The sequence below is a fragment of the Pan troglodytes genome, chromosome 2, assembly GCF_028858775.2.
Source record: "Pan troglodytes isolate AG18354 chromosome 2, NHGRI_mPanTro3-v2.0_pri, whole genome shotgun sequence".
NCBI lineage: Eukaryota > Metazoa > Chordata > Mammalia > Primates > Hominidae > Pan > Pan troglodytes.
In genome coordinates this window covers 101,691,122-101,707,789 of record NC_086015.1, presented here as the reverse complement: position 1 = coordinate 101,707,789, position 16,668 = coordinate 101,691,122, and the positions used below count along the sequence as shown (strand labels likewise).

Sequence of the window (16,668 nt, the reverse complement as noted above, 5' to 3'; positions counted from 1 at the left end):
TTATGTGTTAGGTGAGCCTCTTGAAGACAGCAGATATTTGGTTTGTGATTTTGTATACATTCTGCCATTCTGTATCTTTTAAGTGGAGCTTTTAGGCCATTTACATTTAATGTTAATATTGAGATGTTAGGTACTGATCTATTCATCATGTTCATTGTTACCAACATACTTTTTTTTCCTGAGTTTTATGCTTTCAAGAGGTTCTATTTTGGTGTATATCAAGCTTTTGTTTCAAGATTTAAAACTCCTTTTAGCATTTATTGTAGTGCTGGTTTGGTAATAGCAAATTACCTCAGCATTTGTTTGAAAAATAACTTTTTCTTTCATTTATGAAAGTAACTTATTTTGCTGGATTCAAAAATTCTTGACTGACAGTTATTCTGTTTAAGGAGACTAAAGATAGAACCCCAATACCTTTTAGCTTTAATGGTTTCTGCTGAGAAGTCTGCTGTTAGTCTGATAGATTTTCCTCTATAAGTTACCTGATGCTTTTTTCTCCCAGCTCTTAGTATACTTTCCTTTATGTTGACTTTAGATAGCACAACGACTATGTGCCTTGGTGATAATCTTTTTGCAATAAATTTCACAGGAGTTCTTTGAGTTTGTTGTATTTGGATTTCTAAACCTCCAGCAAGGCCAGGGAAGTTTTCCTCAATTATTCTCTCAAGTAAGTTTTCTAAATTTTAAGCATTCTCTCTTCCCTCAGGGACACCGATTATTGTTAGGGTTAGCTGTTTTACATAATCTCATATTTCTTTGAGACTTTGTTAATTTCTTTTGTTTCATTTTTCCTTATATTTGTCTGATTGGGTTAATTAAAAATCTTTGCCTTTCAGTTTTGAGATTCTTTCTTCTACTTGTTCTAATCTATAGTTGAAACTTTCCACTGCATTTTGTAATTCCCTAAATGAGCTTTTCATTTTTGGAAATTCTGATTGGTTTTTCTTTATGATACCTATTTGTCTAGAATTTTTAAATTTGTATCCTGAATTTTTTAAAATTTTCTTTATGTTGGTCTTCACCTTTCTGTAGTATCTCCTTGAGTAGCTTAAAAATTGACCTTCTGAATTCTTTATCTGGTATTTCAACAATTTCATTTTGGTTTGGATTCATTACTGGGGGAATCTTTTCAGAATGTTATAGAACCTTGTTTTGTTATATTTATTACCAGAATTACTCCTCTCGTTCTTTCTTATTTGGGTAGACTATTTCTTCTAAGTGTTCTTGAATTTATTTTTGATTTGACTTTTTCTAAAATTTCATTTTTTCTCCCTTAAGGATGTGAGTTTAATGTTTATAGTTTTCTTTTTACCCTAATTTTGTTCTTGATGGTGCTTTTAGGGGTGAAGACTCTGTTTGAGGAAGACTCTGTTTGAGTTCCTTGATTATAGTCTTTGTATGATGGCTTCCTCAGATATTAGTTGTAGTAGCAATGTACTCAGTGTGTGGGCAAGTTCACTATCTCTGATAGAATTGGAATGGCAGAGGTCTGTTGAAGTTTATCTCATTCCCCCATGGTATGTACTTTTTAATTTATTTAATTTACTCCCAGTATTTTATTTACTGAGTTGATGGTTCAGGCTTCAGGCCAGTAGAGGAGGTGTCCCTGGGTAGGAACAGGTTGTAGCTAAAGCATATGGATAAACGCAATACCCAATGGTGTGCAAAGGTCCTAGCCTTGATGAAGGTGGCTGGAGGAGCTCTCAATTAGGCACACTGAGGTCTTATCAGGGAGAAGGATGGGAGCCAATTCAGTTCTTCCACCAGGCCAGCAGTAAAGCTATCCACCTCCAAGACTCACTCGTGTCCCAAGAGAGGCACCTCTTTTCATCTGTAAGGATGTTGATATCCCAAATAGAGAGAAATTGTGACTCTGCCTCTCATGCAAACCTGAACCTTGGGAGTGCTCCTTCTGTGGGAATACAGTACTCTAAAGTGTTCCAGGAAGACTCTCTTTCATGCGGGTCCATGTGAAGAGACCACCAAACAGGCTTTGTGTGAACAACATGGCTGTTTATTTCACCTGGGTGCAGGCGGGCTGAGTCCGAAAAGAGAGTCAGCAAAGGGAGATAAGGGTGGGGCCGTTTTATAGGATTTGGGTAGGTAAAGGAAAATTACAGTGAAAGGGGGTTTGTTCTCTGGTGGGCAGGAGTTGGGGGGTCGCAAGGTGCTCAGTGGGGCTGCTTTTTGAGCTAGGATGAGCCAGGAAAAGGACTTTCACAAGGTAATGTCATCACTTAAGGCAAGGACCGGCCATTTACACTTCTTTTGTGGTGGAATGTCATCAGTTAAGGTGGGGCAGGGCATATTCACTTCTTTTGTGATTCTTCAGTTACTTCAGGCCATCTGGGCATATACGTGCAAGTCACAGGGGATGCGAAGGCTTGGCTTGGGCTCAGAGGCCTGACACTCTCTATAGGTGCACCCATGCTGAGCTCCCATGGGAGAAGCCCCAGCTGTGTCTGCAGTGGTGGACAAGGAAGGAAAGAATTCCCCTTCTGTAAGATCTTTCATGAGCACCAAGGCTGCCTGACTGTTAGACTAGAGCTGCAGAATTTCCCTCCTGAGCCCAGCACTGCAACTGTGTCTCTGCTGAAAGAAACTTCCCACCAGTGGAAAAATCTGGGATTTAAGGCTTGCCATCCAGATTCTTTTGTCCCAGGTATTTTAATAACTCAAGTTAAGGAAACAATAGAATTTTTACAGAGATGCTCCTGATTCTGTTGAGAATTTTGTCTTCTTTGCTTCAGGGTCCTTCATGGTAGGTAGGGACTTCTTTATTGGGAACCTAGACAGTCAGTTCAAAAGTAAGTGTAGGCAGTCTTGGCATTGCGTGGTTCCAGTATGCACAGATTTCATACTAGTTGAACATATATGGAATTACAGAAAAAAAATAGCCGACCAGGGAAATGTTGACATGGTTGCGTTTTGAGACAGATATTCACCCAGAAGAACTGGATTGCTTTGTCCCATGGGGTGTTCCATTGATGAGGTGCTCTCTCCCATACTCTAGGAGTATGAGTTCCTGAGAGCCAGACTATAGTGATTGTTCTTCTGGGTCTAACCACCCGGTGGGGCTGTTATACTCCAGGCTGGTGCTGGGGAAAGTCTGTGAGGTTTCTAGTGATGTTACCTTTCCTCAAAACCACAGCAGTTGGTACCAGTACTGGCTGTGATGGGAGTGGCAGGGGAGTGATGTAGACTTTGTGAGAATCCTTGATTATAGATAGCCTTAGTGTGTTGTTTTTCTTGAATGTTGATTATGATGGTAGTGAACTCGGCATGTGGACAGACTCAGACCTCCTGGTTAGCCAGTGTGTGGCAGGCAGTGGTGGTAGCTGAGGTCAGATACCAGTTTTCTTATTTCTGGGCACACTCTTATTCTATCTAGAGATGCTGTAGTGGACTATGTTGGCTGGCCTTCAGCCAGGAGGTAGCACTTACCAAAGAGTACCTGCTCCTCTAATAGTAGCAGGATTTGAGCTTTCCCTGCTTTGCCCAGAGGAGATATTCTGGTTTCTCAGGTGATGGGCAGGGCCATAAAGCTCCTAAATGTTTCTGTCATTTGTGTTACACTACCAGGGAGGGTGGAGGGGCACAGCCAGGTTGGGGCTGTGCTCTGACTCTCCACATGAGTGGCAAGCTGCAGCTTCTCTGAGGGTCAGAGGGCATTTATCAGGCTGCTGGGGTAATGCTCCAGAGGGGAGTGTAACTGCCTCTGTTGCACAGAAGAGAGTTTGCACAGGGAGTAAAGAGTAGCAGGTGGCAGTAAGCCTCACCCAGATCCCACACAGTTGGCAAAGTTGTTCTCACTCCTGAAGTGTTCTGCTAGCAGCACTGAACTAAGCTCCAGGCAGCCTTGGCAGCCTGGCTCCTGCACTCATGGCTGCAGTGTACTTCCCACTTGCCCCTGGGTTCTGGCCAAGGGAGTTTGCTCCCACTCAATATTATATCCCAAAATTCAATTGGAGGCTTCTTTCAAACTGTGACCACTGTCTGAGCTACTTGGCTGACTTCCCTGAGTCCCTGTGAGGTATAATAAGGAATGAATGGTTTCCCCCAGTCCATGCTAGAGATTGGTAATGCCTGCAAGGTGCTTTCCAGTACTGCCTCTACTTTTATATTTCTCACTATTCCCTAAATCAGTCCCAGCTCTGGATAGGGTAAAGGCCTTCCCCCATGGCCTGGATTTCACGTTCCCTGATGGGGATGTGTATCCTGGATGCAGTCTGTCCCCTTCTCACACTTTGGGGACTTAGAGTTTTTTGGCTGTTTCACAGTGTAGGCTGTAGCCTGCCACTTCTTTCAAACAGCCTGTGCTTCTTTCAGTTTTCTTGTTAAGTTCCTGTGTTGCTTCTTGAAAAAAGTTCACAGCATAAATCTCTACATGCTATTCTGTCCTTTCAAGTGGGAGAGGTGTGCTAACACTGCTTCTAAGCTTCCTTCTTGGAAGAAAAAAAACCCAGCAGAGCAGCCTCTAATATTTATCATTCTGTTTTTCTTTATGGGTATCCCTCTCTTTAAATGTCTCATTGATCTCACAATACAATTAGCAACCTGCACCAGGTACCAGCAGATGGTTTTGCTAGTCATAAATGAGCAAATTGGAGGAGAAATAAACTTAAGGGAAGAATGCCTCTTTTTCCCTTGAACAAACTATAGTCAGGCTTCTGAACCTTCTCTTCGGCTGACTTGTGTACTTTCTTGTAAAATCTAGTTCTAGTAAATAATGCAGAAAGACAATCTAGCAAGAATCCTCCCATCCTCAATACCTGATGACCTTCTATATCTGATCAAAATTCTTCCCTTCCCATTCTTGGTATCTGAATACTCTGGCTTGCCTTCAGCAAAAATCCTGTTAGGATTCAGGTGCTATGGATTCAGTGGGCTATGATCATACCACTGCACTCCAGCATGGGTGACAATGTGATTTATTTATCTCAAATATAAATAAATAAAAGAATAAATAAATCCTTTTCGATTGGTTCAACCAGAATTCCCCCTAGATTTGATGTCTCTTCTTAATAATTTTTCATTCGCTGGCCACCCCCTGCTTCTTGGCTACAAGACCTCCCTTTTCCCTGCTGCATTTGAAATGAAGCCCAGCTCTACACTGGGGTTTTTCTGCCCCTATGGCAATAGTCCTGAATCAACTTTGTATTTAGCACTTTAACTTTTGTCCTGCTCTGGTTTTCTTTGACACTAGCTTAGTGCATAGCAAGATAGCAATTTCTCAGTAAATTTTTTTCATATTTGTGTATTTAATAAATAAATATTGTTTAGATGCTTGGAATCCCTATTTTCTGCATCATTTATGCCTAACAACATCTTAATGTTTTGTTATTGCTGTGAGCCCATCAGTAATTTACAATTAAAGTAGTTCAGGTTGGTGGAACTTCTAATAACAAGCCAGTGCCTTATTTAGATGTTTTGATTATTAAAAAATGTATCTATGTATATATGTATTAACTGTATGTATACATGTATTGTAAGTATATATTTATGTGTATATGTATCATTTGTATAATATCCATATGGGCATGTAATATATATGTACATTTGTATTGCATTAATGTATATATATATATTATAAGTATGTATATAGGTATTATATACCTATATACACATTTGGTGATAGGCAAGTATTGTGAAATGTTAACAATTGTTCAATAATTGTTAACAATTGTTTGATTGCTTAATTGGCTAAAAGAAGTATATGAATATTAATCATATACTTTTTTCAACTTTTCTGTAGGTTTGAAATTTTTCAAAATAAATTTGGAGGTAAATGTCTTTGATCCATATCTCTTTTGAATCTCTGCCCTATTTCTCTGCCCACTTCACAGCTTAGATTGTTAAAATGTTTCCTCTCCTGCTTTTAGTTTGTGCTATGTACAGTATGACTTAGTGGTTAAGACCATGGATTCTGGAGTCAGATAGCCTGGGTTTGGTTCCTGAGCTCTACCATTGTATTTCTGTAGACAAGACATTTCTCTGTCCCTCATTTTTTTTAAAGTAAAGTTATTAGAAATTAAAATAGTAATAAGAGTAAAAAACCTAATAAATTTGCTGAACAGTAAAATGGATACCACTGAAAAGTTATTTGAAAACTAAAAGATCACCTGAGGATTAATTTAAAATAGAATATAAAGAGACAAATATGAGTGATAGTCAAGAAGCAGGAATGTATCCGTTAGTATTTATTCAGTCATGAATAAAACATCTTTGCCAAATAAGCTTAAAAGATAAGAAGGTCTATTGGATTATACAGTCAGAAGAGATGGTTTACTCCAGAGATTTTGGGTCTATTTCTGTGTGATTTCTTCAGCTATGCCCTCATTTGAGTATTGACTACAACCCCAGGCTGGTTTTCCTCTTGATGGTGAAAGGGAATTGGCTCTGCTGGGTTTCATATCCGCATACCATAACACTCAGAGAGAGAAAGACTATTTTTTGTGGATCTCTTTTAAAATAAGAAAACTCATTTTTCAGGAAAAAATCACCTTTTCTGTCTCACTGGCTCCATATAAGTCACAAACTCTTCCCTGAATAGATGTCTGGGATTCAGTGTTACTAAGAGTTGAGAGTGAATGACACAGAAACACACTTTTTTAAAAATTTCTATATATTTTTTGAGGCAGAGTCTCACTCTGACACCAAAGCTAGAGTGCAGTGGCCTGATCTCAGCTCACTGCAACATCCACCTCCAGGGTTCAAGCGATCCTCCTGCTTCAGTCTCCTAGGTAGTCGAGATTGTAGGGATGCACCATGCCTGGCTAATTTAAAAAATATTTTTAGTAGAGATGGGGTTTCACTATGTTGGCCAGGCTAGTTTCAAACTCCTGACCTCAGGTGATCTATCTGCCTTGGCCTCTGGAAGTGCTAGGATTACAAGCATAAGCCCAGATTGCCGTGCCAAGCCCAGAAATACATTTTTAAAAATTATGGCATTATAGAAAGGGAAAAGCAATCAATACAGGTACTCTGTTTCATAGAACTTGAGAATGTAAAATGACTAATGACTAACACTAAATATGAAAATATTATTGATTAGAGAATACATATTCTGCATGAATAATTTTTCAAGCAATCTCTTGAAAGAACTCAAAAAAAGTTAGAATCAAATTCGAACAGACAATTTACTTCTCACAGATGATTCTGCTTAAAAAGGGACTAATGTTTGAGAACTTGGAATGTGCCTGAGTTTGTAAAATTATGCTTTAAGATTCCAGAAATTTGCCAACAATAGTAAATGCACACTACCGTTATATGTACTGATGTTTATTCCTAGTATTTGTTGGATTTGCTGAAAATTGTAACTAATTACACTCTGACACAATCTGAGACTTCATGAATAATTTAGTTCACTTTTGATGAACCCTAGTAGCTTAGATTTTGAAGTATATTTTACAGGAATTTCTCCTTTCTGAACATTTTGAACTCATATATCATTATTTTTAAATAATTTAATATTTTATATTCAAAGTGGCCTTGTACATTGCCTCACTATCCCTTGATTTAAAATAAAGTATTATCAAGTTGTCAGAGGGGATGACACTTGTTTCAGAATGTTACAAAATTTTCTCTTCTTCATAATTTTTTTCGTAATATTTATTACTTCCTTATTTCTTAGGCTATAAATAAAAGGATTTAATAAAGGAATAACTAAAGTATAAAATATAGCAACAGGTATATCTTTATCCCCTTCATTAACTGCACCTGGTCGAGCATACATGAAGAGAAGGGAACCATAGAATATTGACACAGAGAGAAAGTGAGATGCACAAGTAGATAAAGCTTTGCCTCTTCCCTCCTTGGATTTCATTGTAAATATTGTGAAAAAGATGTAGAAATAAGAGACTAAGACTATAGTAAAGATTTGAATTGATCCTGCCAAGATAAATAACACCAATTCATTGATATAAGGGTTAATACAAGAAAGTCTATATAATGGAAGAACATCACAGAAAAAGTGATTGATTTGATGAGACCCACAGAAAGTTAACCTCAACAGAAACCCTACTTCAATCATAGGATGCAGGTTGCCAGCTAGGTAGGCTCCTGCAGTCATCTGAATGCAGAGTGTCTTGGACATCATGGTGTGGTACTGCAGTGGGTTGCATATGGCCACATAGGGGTCATAGGCCATTGCCACCAGAAGAAAGCAGTCTGTAGTTTCAGCAAGACAGAGAAAATAAAATTGTGCCATACATTCATACAGGGTAATCCTTTTGTCCTCAGAAAAGAAGTTCTCTAACATCTTGGGAGTAATAGCAGAGGAACAGCAGGAATCCATCAGAGCTAGGTTGCCTAAAAATATGTACATTGGTGTGTGAAGACGTTGCTCTATATAAATCAATGCCACCAAACCAATGTTCCCCACCATGGTGATCAGATAGATGGCAAAGAACACCACAAACAGAACAGTCTTCAGCTTTGGATGATATGTAAATCCTGTGAGGATGAACTCAGCTATCAAGGAGTGATTCTCCTTATTCATCTCCACCTTGTCTGTTGAGAGATGAATGAGGGGTTATAATATTGTAATTGATTGTAATTGAGAGCATATTATTGTTCCTTCAATTTTTTTCCTTTTTACAACAAGTAGAGGAATTTCTTTGTCATATTTCCCCTGCTGTTTCTAAATACATCCTCACATACTTCTAGGGGACATTTGTTCCCCTAAAGTGTCAGTGTCTGTGACCTCAAGCTCTGACCCTTAAGATTCACAAGGATATTATGATAATTCCAGGGAAGATGTTTAAAGTGGAAATGGTTCATCTTTATAAATTTATGCAAGGATAGCATAAAAAACTAGGGGACCCCTATCTGGTTCATTGTTCTCAAATAATTTCACTGTCAGTTTTATATTGAAGATCCTCCTTAAAACAAATTTATAATACATATATATGTCATATAATATAGAATATATATATTATATGGGGCTATATATATATATACACACACACACACACACACACACATCTCTCTCCAAGAAAATAATTTTTACATATTCTTCCAGTAGATTGAATGTTTTTAAAAAGCATATAACAGATATGTTAAATTTATATCTTAGGAACTGTATAAAAATCACTAAGAACTGAGGAGGAAAATATTTATCTTTAAAGAAAATTATCTTGGAAATTTGAAGAAATAATCATCCGTAGATTATCACTTGTCTCATCCCTTTCCCCAGTGTCACACCCATTTCATAAACATTGACTCTATCCATTCTATTATTCCTGTTGATTTTCTCTTACATGCCTAAATCCTTCCTCCTTTTGATAAGGAATACTTTTTACATAATGCTACTTAAAGTTTTAACTAATTGCCCCAGTCCACACAGATTTCCATTTTCCGAATGGTAGACGCTCTCTTATATACTCCACACAATTCAGAATTTCTTGCCTATATATACATTGCTTTTTAAAAATGTCAGTCTATTCAATTTTCTTATATTCTAAGCATTTTGAGGTTAGTTGTGATTTATACTTCTGTGAAAAGAGCTGTAAAATACTATGGGGGAAAAGGCAGTATGAATTTCAGTATTAGCTCCACCCTGATGACCTGGAATGAGTAAAGTTGCTTTATGAATTCTACTAATGATCCTTAATGATTCTTTGGTTTCTGCAGACTATTAGCTTTAAAGGAAAGTCTACAAAGAAATATATAAAATCATTACATAAAATTTTAGGTGTCTTTCTTTTATCTAAATTGACTCTTTTCTACCATTTTTCTGTTTCTTCAGAAAATTATATAAGATTTTCTGAAGTATACTATAGCAGATTAAAAGCTACTAAGTAAAAGCCAGCTCACCTTTATACTATAGCCTTCTAACACTTAGGAAAAAGGAGAAAATCCTTTATATCTTAATAGGATTTTTGAAGTCAAATTTTGTTTTGCCTTAAAAGGCTATTTCCTTTCCCTGCATAGTGATTCATTAGGACATACTGACTGATAATTCGAATCATATAAGTTCTATGGTCAAAATAGTCTTATGTTTTTATATTCAAAATATTAAAACAAAAACATGGGCTATTTTATTAATTTGTTTTAAAATAATAAATGTAAGCCATGTAGTCAGTTAAGTTAGCAATAACTTTCTATGTACATGCCTAAATTATTTAACAGAATTTCTTTGTAACTTTACCTATGCGTTTTGAAATTCTATGTTACAATCAGAAAGTCAGACAAATTGCAGTATTGTGTCTCATCCTAGTTCTTCATAGCATTCAATTTTGAAAGTGCTAGAAAGATTAGAAAAAAGCTGAAATTTAAGAACAATAAAAGATACTAAATAATTCAGAGGTACTAAATAATTCACAGATTTATGGTTGCTAAAATTAGAAGTAAAAATAAGTTAGCATGCTTCTCTTACCTAGATTTTACTGAGAAGAGCTTTGTAACAGCTTTATGATGTGGTTTTCATAAAATTAAAGAATATAAACCTTGGCCTCTAAAACATTTGGGATTAAAAGAACGAAAATCTAGGAGACTACTAGTAGGTCAGTGTTGATAATTATATCTGTTATACTGCAAAGTTAAAGTTTTCCACCAAATCCTAAAGGGATTTCTCTGCACTGACATCAGTGTAATTCTGTGGACTCAGTCCTAAAAATATATAAACCACTTGAAATTAATTAAAGATGTCTTGTGAGATAATGAGGTAAAAACAAATGACCTTCACTAAAGTCTGTTTGATGATCATCTTGCTGATTCATATGAAACCGATCTCATTTTTACAATTTTATTCCCTATTCTGAACATACAAGATAAAACAGGCAGAAAATAGTCTCAGGCTGGTTTGACCTGTTACTGGGGGAAGTGTGACTAATATGCTTTGTAGAAAATAATTAGTATTTTAAGAGGATCCAAGAAAGTGTAGAAAGTGCGGTCAAGGTCATCAACTTCTTCACTCTGTGAGGTGAATTTGTTCCCACATCCTACAATGCCCTCAGGGAAACTTTGATATTATTATTATCTGGCTCCCCGTATGAATTATTGAGATTGTTATACTGTCTTTTCTGCTCATACCAGCTGTCCTTTACCCTGTTGTTTCCTTCTTCACACTTCACTCCTCGATATACCATATATTTGTTAGGACATCTATAATTGGTCACTCCTGTCCCATCACTATCATTAGCATATAGGCTTAAAGGGAAGGGGTTTCTTTGACACATTCAATCCTGTATTTCAAATATCTTGAACAGTGTCTGGCACTCTTTTTTTTTTTTCTTTTTTGAGACGGAGTCTCACTCTGTTGCCCAGGCTGGAGTGCAGAGGCACGATCTCGGCTCACTGCCAGCTCCTCCTCCCAGGTTCACGCCATTCTCCTGCCTCAACCTCCCGAGTAGTTGGGACTGCAGTCACCCGCCACCATGCCCGGCTAATTTTTTGTATAGTTAGTAGAGACGGGGTTTCACCATGTTAGCCAGGATGGTCTCGATCTCCTGACCTCGTGATCTGCCTGCCTCAGCCTCCCAAAGTGTTGGAATTACAGGTGTGAGCCACCACGCCTGGCCGTGTCTGGCACTCTTTAGTGCTAATTGAGGACTTGCTGAATGAAAGGGGGAAAAATAATACTGCACTGCTCAAGAATTTATAAAATTCCCATTACTTTTCAAACCAAATCCATTTTTCTTATTTTGGTGTTTTAGATATCCCATTGTTTTCTGTATCTTATCATCAACTTGTTTTCTCCTCCTTATCTCAGCAAACTCGGCCATGTGCTCCCTTCCTTGTTCCTTGTGCATTTGCTTCAATTAATTTGCTAGTAATGTTTCTCTTATCTAAAACAGCTTCTCCCTCTTTTCCATCTCAATAGTTGAGTTCAAAGAAGATCTTGCAGCCTTTCTTAATCTTTGAAATCAAACTGATTTTTCTTCTTCTTGAAATACACAATACTTACCTGCTCTATAATATACTTATCACTTAATAAGGTGTGAGTAGTATATCCCATGATTGTGTAAATCTTGATTAAATATCGTCAAGTCACAGACCAATTCATAAATCTTTTGGGCACTTTGTAGCAAACTGAGCTAGATCCTCAGACCCTCAATTCATACTTACTACATTGATTGCTAAAATTTCAGTTTTATTTTCCCTTTATTAAGTACTTACAACATACAGGGCAGTGGAAAAAAGAAAATTGGCATAGGGGTACTGGGGTATGAACAGGGTGAGGATAAGAACTTCGTAGATAAAAATGGCTCCTGACAAGAAGCTCATAATCTAGTTGGGAAGAAAGACACATAGATTGCTAACTAGAGTATAATTCAGGCTGTGATATATAAAAGGGTAAATAAGTTTTTTTGTTTTTGTTTTTATTTTTATTTTTTTGAGACGGAGCCTCGCTCTGTCTCCCAGGCTGGATTGCAGTGGTGTCATCTCAGCTCACTGCAACCTCTGCCTCCTGGGTTCAAGCAATTCTCTTGCCTCAGCCTCCCAAATAGCTGGAACTACAGGCATATGCCACCACACCCAGCTAATTTGTTTTATTTTTAGTAGAGGCGGGGTTTCACCATGTTGGCCAGGCTGTTCTCGAACTCTTGACCTCAAATGATCCACTTGCCTCAGCCTCCCAAAGTGCTGGGATTACGGGTGTGTAATCCCAGCACCCGGCCAAAAAAAGGGTAAATAAGTTTTATAAAAATATAAAGAAGAAAGTGCATAGTGATCCGAGGAATAAAGAAAGATTTCTCAATGGAAGTGTCAGTTGAGATAAACTTTGCAAAATAAGTAGGATTATAATAGGCAGAGAGAATGAAGAAGAGGAAGAGGTGAGGTAATCATATCACAAAAGTCTGGAATTTTGAAAGCACAGGAGCTAATCAAAAAATGGTTTGTAAACTAGGGTGGCTGCATCTTACAAGAACTCATAAGCAATATAAGGGGAATGAGCAGTTAGATTACAAATTGTTCTACTTAGATCCCTCAAATTTATGGTTTCTGCCCTCACCATTTCACTGAAACTTTTCTCTGAGTAAGATCGCAATGAACTCTAAATGTCACCTTCAAAGAACATCTACCTATCTTCCTAACCAAGCTGTAGTGTTTGGTGCTATTGAAAGTCCCTTCACCTCTGGGTTCTGTGATAATACTCACTGGTTCTATCTTCCTCACTTTCTCACCTCAGTCTTTGATGCTGGGCCATGTTTCTCTCTTTCCCCTTAATGATGCTTCTATTCCCCTGTGTTGTATTCTTGGCCTACCTCTTTTATTCTAGAATTCTCCGTAGATTGTCTCATTTACTCTTATTTTTTAACTGTTGTATACTCTTGTGGCTTCACTAGAGGGGGGATTTACAACCATTTTTATTGTACATTCATATCAGTAAAATCATTTGGAGTACATCTTAAATATATACATTCTTATGTAAATATTAAATAGATGTCACTGTACTAAATTATTATGTATAGTACAACATCAAAAATAAAAATTTAGAAAGAACAAGATTAAATAAAATAATTAAATTTTAAAATTTTATTTAGTAATGATACAAAATATTGTTTAACAAGCACTATTATTAAAGTAATAATAATTTTATATTCAGCAAAATAAGTGTGATGATATGTGGCTTATTCTTCTTAAAATCTCAGTCCAGCAGTGTAACGCAGTAATTTAAGGACTTATTTAAAAATTTTCCAAAACTTTTCTTAATGTCTGACACAGTTGTAAAAATCCTACTCATAGACACATCTGTCTAAATGGGAGAATAATGACAGTTTTGAGTGGGTTCCAGGACAGAAAAGGGCTCTCCATGGTTCAAGCTGTGGCTTAAGCAGTCCTGACATTTGGGCAATATGACTTAGCAGACCTATGATAATAGAGATATATGACGTTGGAAGAGATGTGGAATTAATGGAAAACTTAAAAAACTTAAATTGAGTCACATCAGTCCTTTTGAGGCTATTTGAACAAATTGCAATTTATGAATCTGGCATTATCCAACCAAAGATTGTGGTTGGGGGTCTACTGGGGATGCTCAAAAAAAAGCTTTATAGGATGAATAGAGGACAGTAAAAAAAAAAAAGATCAGTTTGTTACAGTAATATAATTGCCTTATTTGAATTACCTATGTGGACAATCCCTAGTTATGTAATTAGAGGTTATTTGATGGTTTCTGATTGGTTGAACTTGAGTTTTACTTTCTCTAAGTTAGTCACTTAATGACAAACACATTCACATTAGATTTTGGTTTGCTTCCATGGGAACCCAGGTCTCAGGGTCCACCTTAGGCTAAAGGCATCCTATTAAATTATTTTAATAAGTCCTCCCTTCTGATCAGCCTCTTATTTATTAATGATTGGCCAAAACTTGGGTGTGTGTGTGTGACTGTCACAATCATGGCTGATTGGCCTTTGTTTCAGCATGGAATTCATAAGTCATGATGTCAGGTTCATTGAGTAAACTTTTCTTGTGTTGTTTATCTTGTTCCTTGTTCTCACTGCAACAAGATAATCTGGTGTATTGCTGATGGTTATGAGCATGCATTTAAGGTTCTTGAGAGGACACAGCATACCAGGGAGATTAGAATGATTACTATTAAGAGAATAATACAAAGAAACTAAAGTATGCTTCTTAGCCAAGCCCCCAAAGAACCAACCCAACTACAATCAAATAAATCAAAGAATGAACTAGAGGAGAATTTAACCTGTCTTAACTAGATGGCTTGCTTATTAATTTTTTTTGTAATTGAATTTTTACAACACCAGATGTGTTTATCCAGGTATAACAAGAAATATTAGCCATTGCAGAGACACCTCCTTGTTTAGCCAACCAATAATCTAAAGAATTAAAAAAACTTGAGCTGGAGAATCTAGAGATTTTTATTTGTCAGCTATAGCCTTAGTTGTGGAATCAGTTATACTAGCTAATGTGAACGACAAATTTTATTTATACAGTTGAAGCCGTGGAAACACCCAGCGGGATTGATACCTGCTGATAAGTTCCTTTTTAATCTATAGTTTAAGTTTAGAGGAGAGGACCAATGCTTATTTTCTGATTTGTTATGAAGCGACAGTGGCACTAGTCTGCATTAGTTTTTCATTCTCCGTTTGTTAAGCCATGGAGTGACCCATGCATATGATTGCTTGTTAAAACTTCCACAGATAAAAATGTGTACCCTGACAGTGCTACTAAGAATTATTTATGGAGCCATTTGTTGGAATAAAGACATTGGCAATTTCTAACCAAGGACTGATACTGAGTTGTTACTTATTGAGAGGCTATCAAAATGTAGCTCAATAGGCATTCTTGCAAAGAGTTTTATTTAAGCTTTCCTTTCTGTTGCATATCTCCCTTAGACTATTGTCAGAGGATCTGGTATTTCAATTCTGGCTTAAGTTATGACAAGAAGTAAGAGTTCCTCTGGTACCAAAAACAGACAGACACTATAAAAAAGTAGAAACGAATACCCCTGATGAAGATAGATTCAAAAATCCTCAACAAAATACTAGCATGCTAAGTCCAACAATGCATCAAAAATATAATATACCATGATTAGGTGGGATATAGCCCAGCGATGCAAAGATGTTTAACATATGCACATCATGGAACATGATACATCATATCAACAGAATGAAAGACAAAAAACATGATCATTTAATAGATGCCAAAAAGCATCTGATAAAATTCAACATCTTCTAGAGATAAAAACTCTTAGACAAACGAGGGACATTACGTCAATCTAATAAAGGCTATATGTGACAAACTCACAGTTAACACACAGCTAACATTATGCTGAATGGGGGAAAGCTGAAAGTCTTTCCTGTAACATCTGGAACAAGATAAGGATGCCCGCTGACACCACCCTTATTCAAATGTTGGCAAGGATGCAGAGAAAAGGGAACTCTTTTACACTGCTGGTAGAATGTAAATTAGTACATTCACATGAAATGTATGTGAAAAACAGTAGGAAGGCTTCTCAGAAAACTAAAAATAGAACTATTATACGATCCAGCATTCCTACTATTGGATATTTCTTTAAAGGAAAAGAAATCAGTATATCAAAGGGATACTTGCACCGCCATGTTTATTGCAGCACTATTCATGATAGCCAAGATATGGATTCAACCTAAATGTCCATCAAGGGATGAATGGATAAAGCAAATGTGGTACATATACACAATGGAATACTATTCAGCCACTAAAAAGAAGGAAATCCCATTATTTGCAGCAACATGGATGGAATCAGAGGTCATTATGTTAAGTGAAATAATCCAGGTGCAGAAAGACAAATATCACATGTTCTCACTGATATGTAGAAGTTAAAAAAGCTGATTTTCATGGAAGTAGAGAGCAGAATGATAGCCACCAGAGGCTGGGAAGAGTGGGCGGGAGGATAAAGAGAGGTTGTTAATAGATACCAACATGCAGTTAGACAGAAAAAATGTTCTAGTGTTTGTTAGCACAATAGGGTGACTATGGTTAATAATAATTTATTATATATTTTAGAATAGCTAGAAGAAAAGATTTGACATGTTTCAACACAAAGAAACGATAAACGCTCAAGGTGTTGGGCACCCAAATACCTTGGATTGATCATCACACAGTCTATGTGTGTAGCAAAATATCACATTTACCCCATAAATATGTACAATTATTATGTATCAATTAAGAAAGTTTTAAACAGAATTAATGTGTCTTGAACTCTAACTTCATAAACTA

At 36.8% G+C, this 16,668-nt stretch overlaps 1 protein-coding gene across 1 annotated transcript; it reads right to left on the bottom strand.

The window, feature by feature from the left end:
- Positions 1–7,534: 7,534 nt before the first annotated feature.
- OR5K3 (olfactory receptor family 5 subfamily K member 3) lies at positions 7,535–8,500 on the bottom strand. Its single transcript, XM_003309903.1, has one exon. The coding sequence runs from the start codon at positions 8,498–8,500 to the stop codon at positions 7,535–7,537; it is 966 nt and encodes a 321-aa protein (XP_003309951.1).
- Between the last annotated feature and the right edge of the window lie 8,168 nt (positions 8,501–16,668).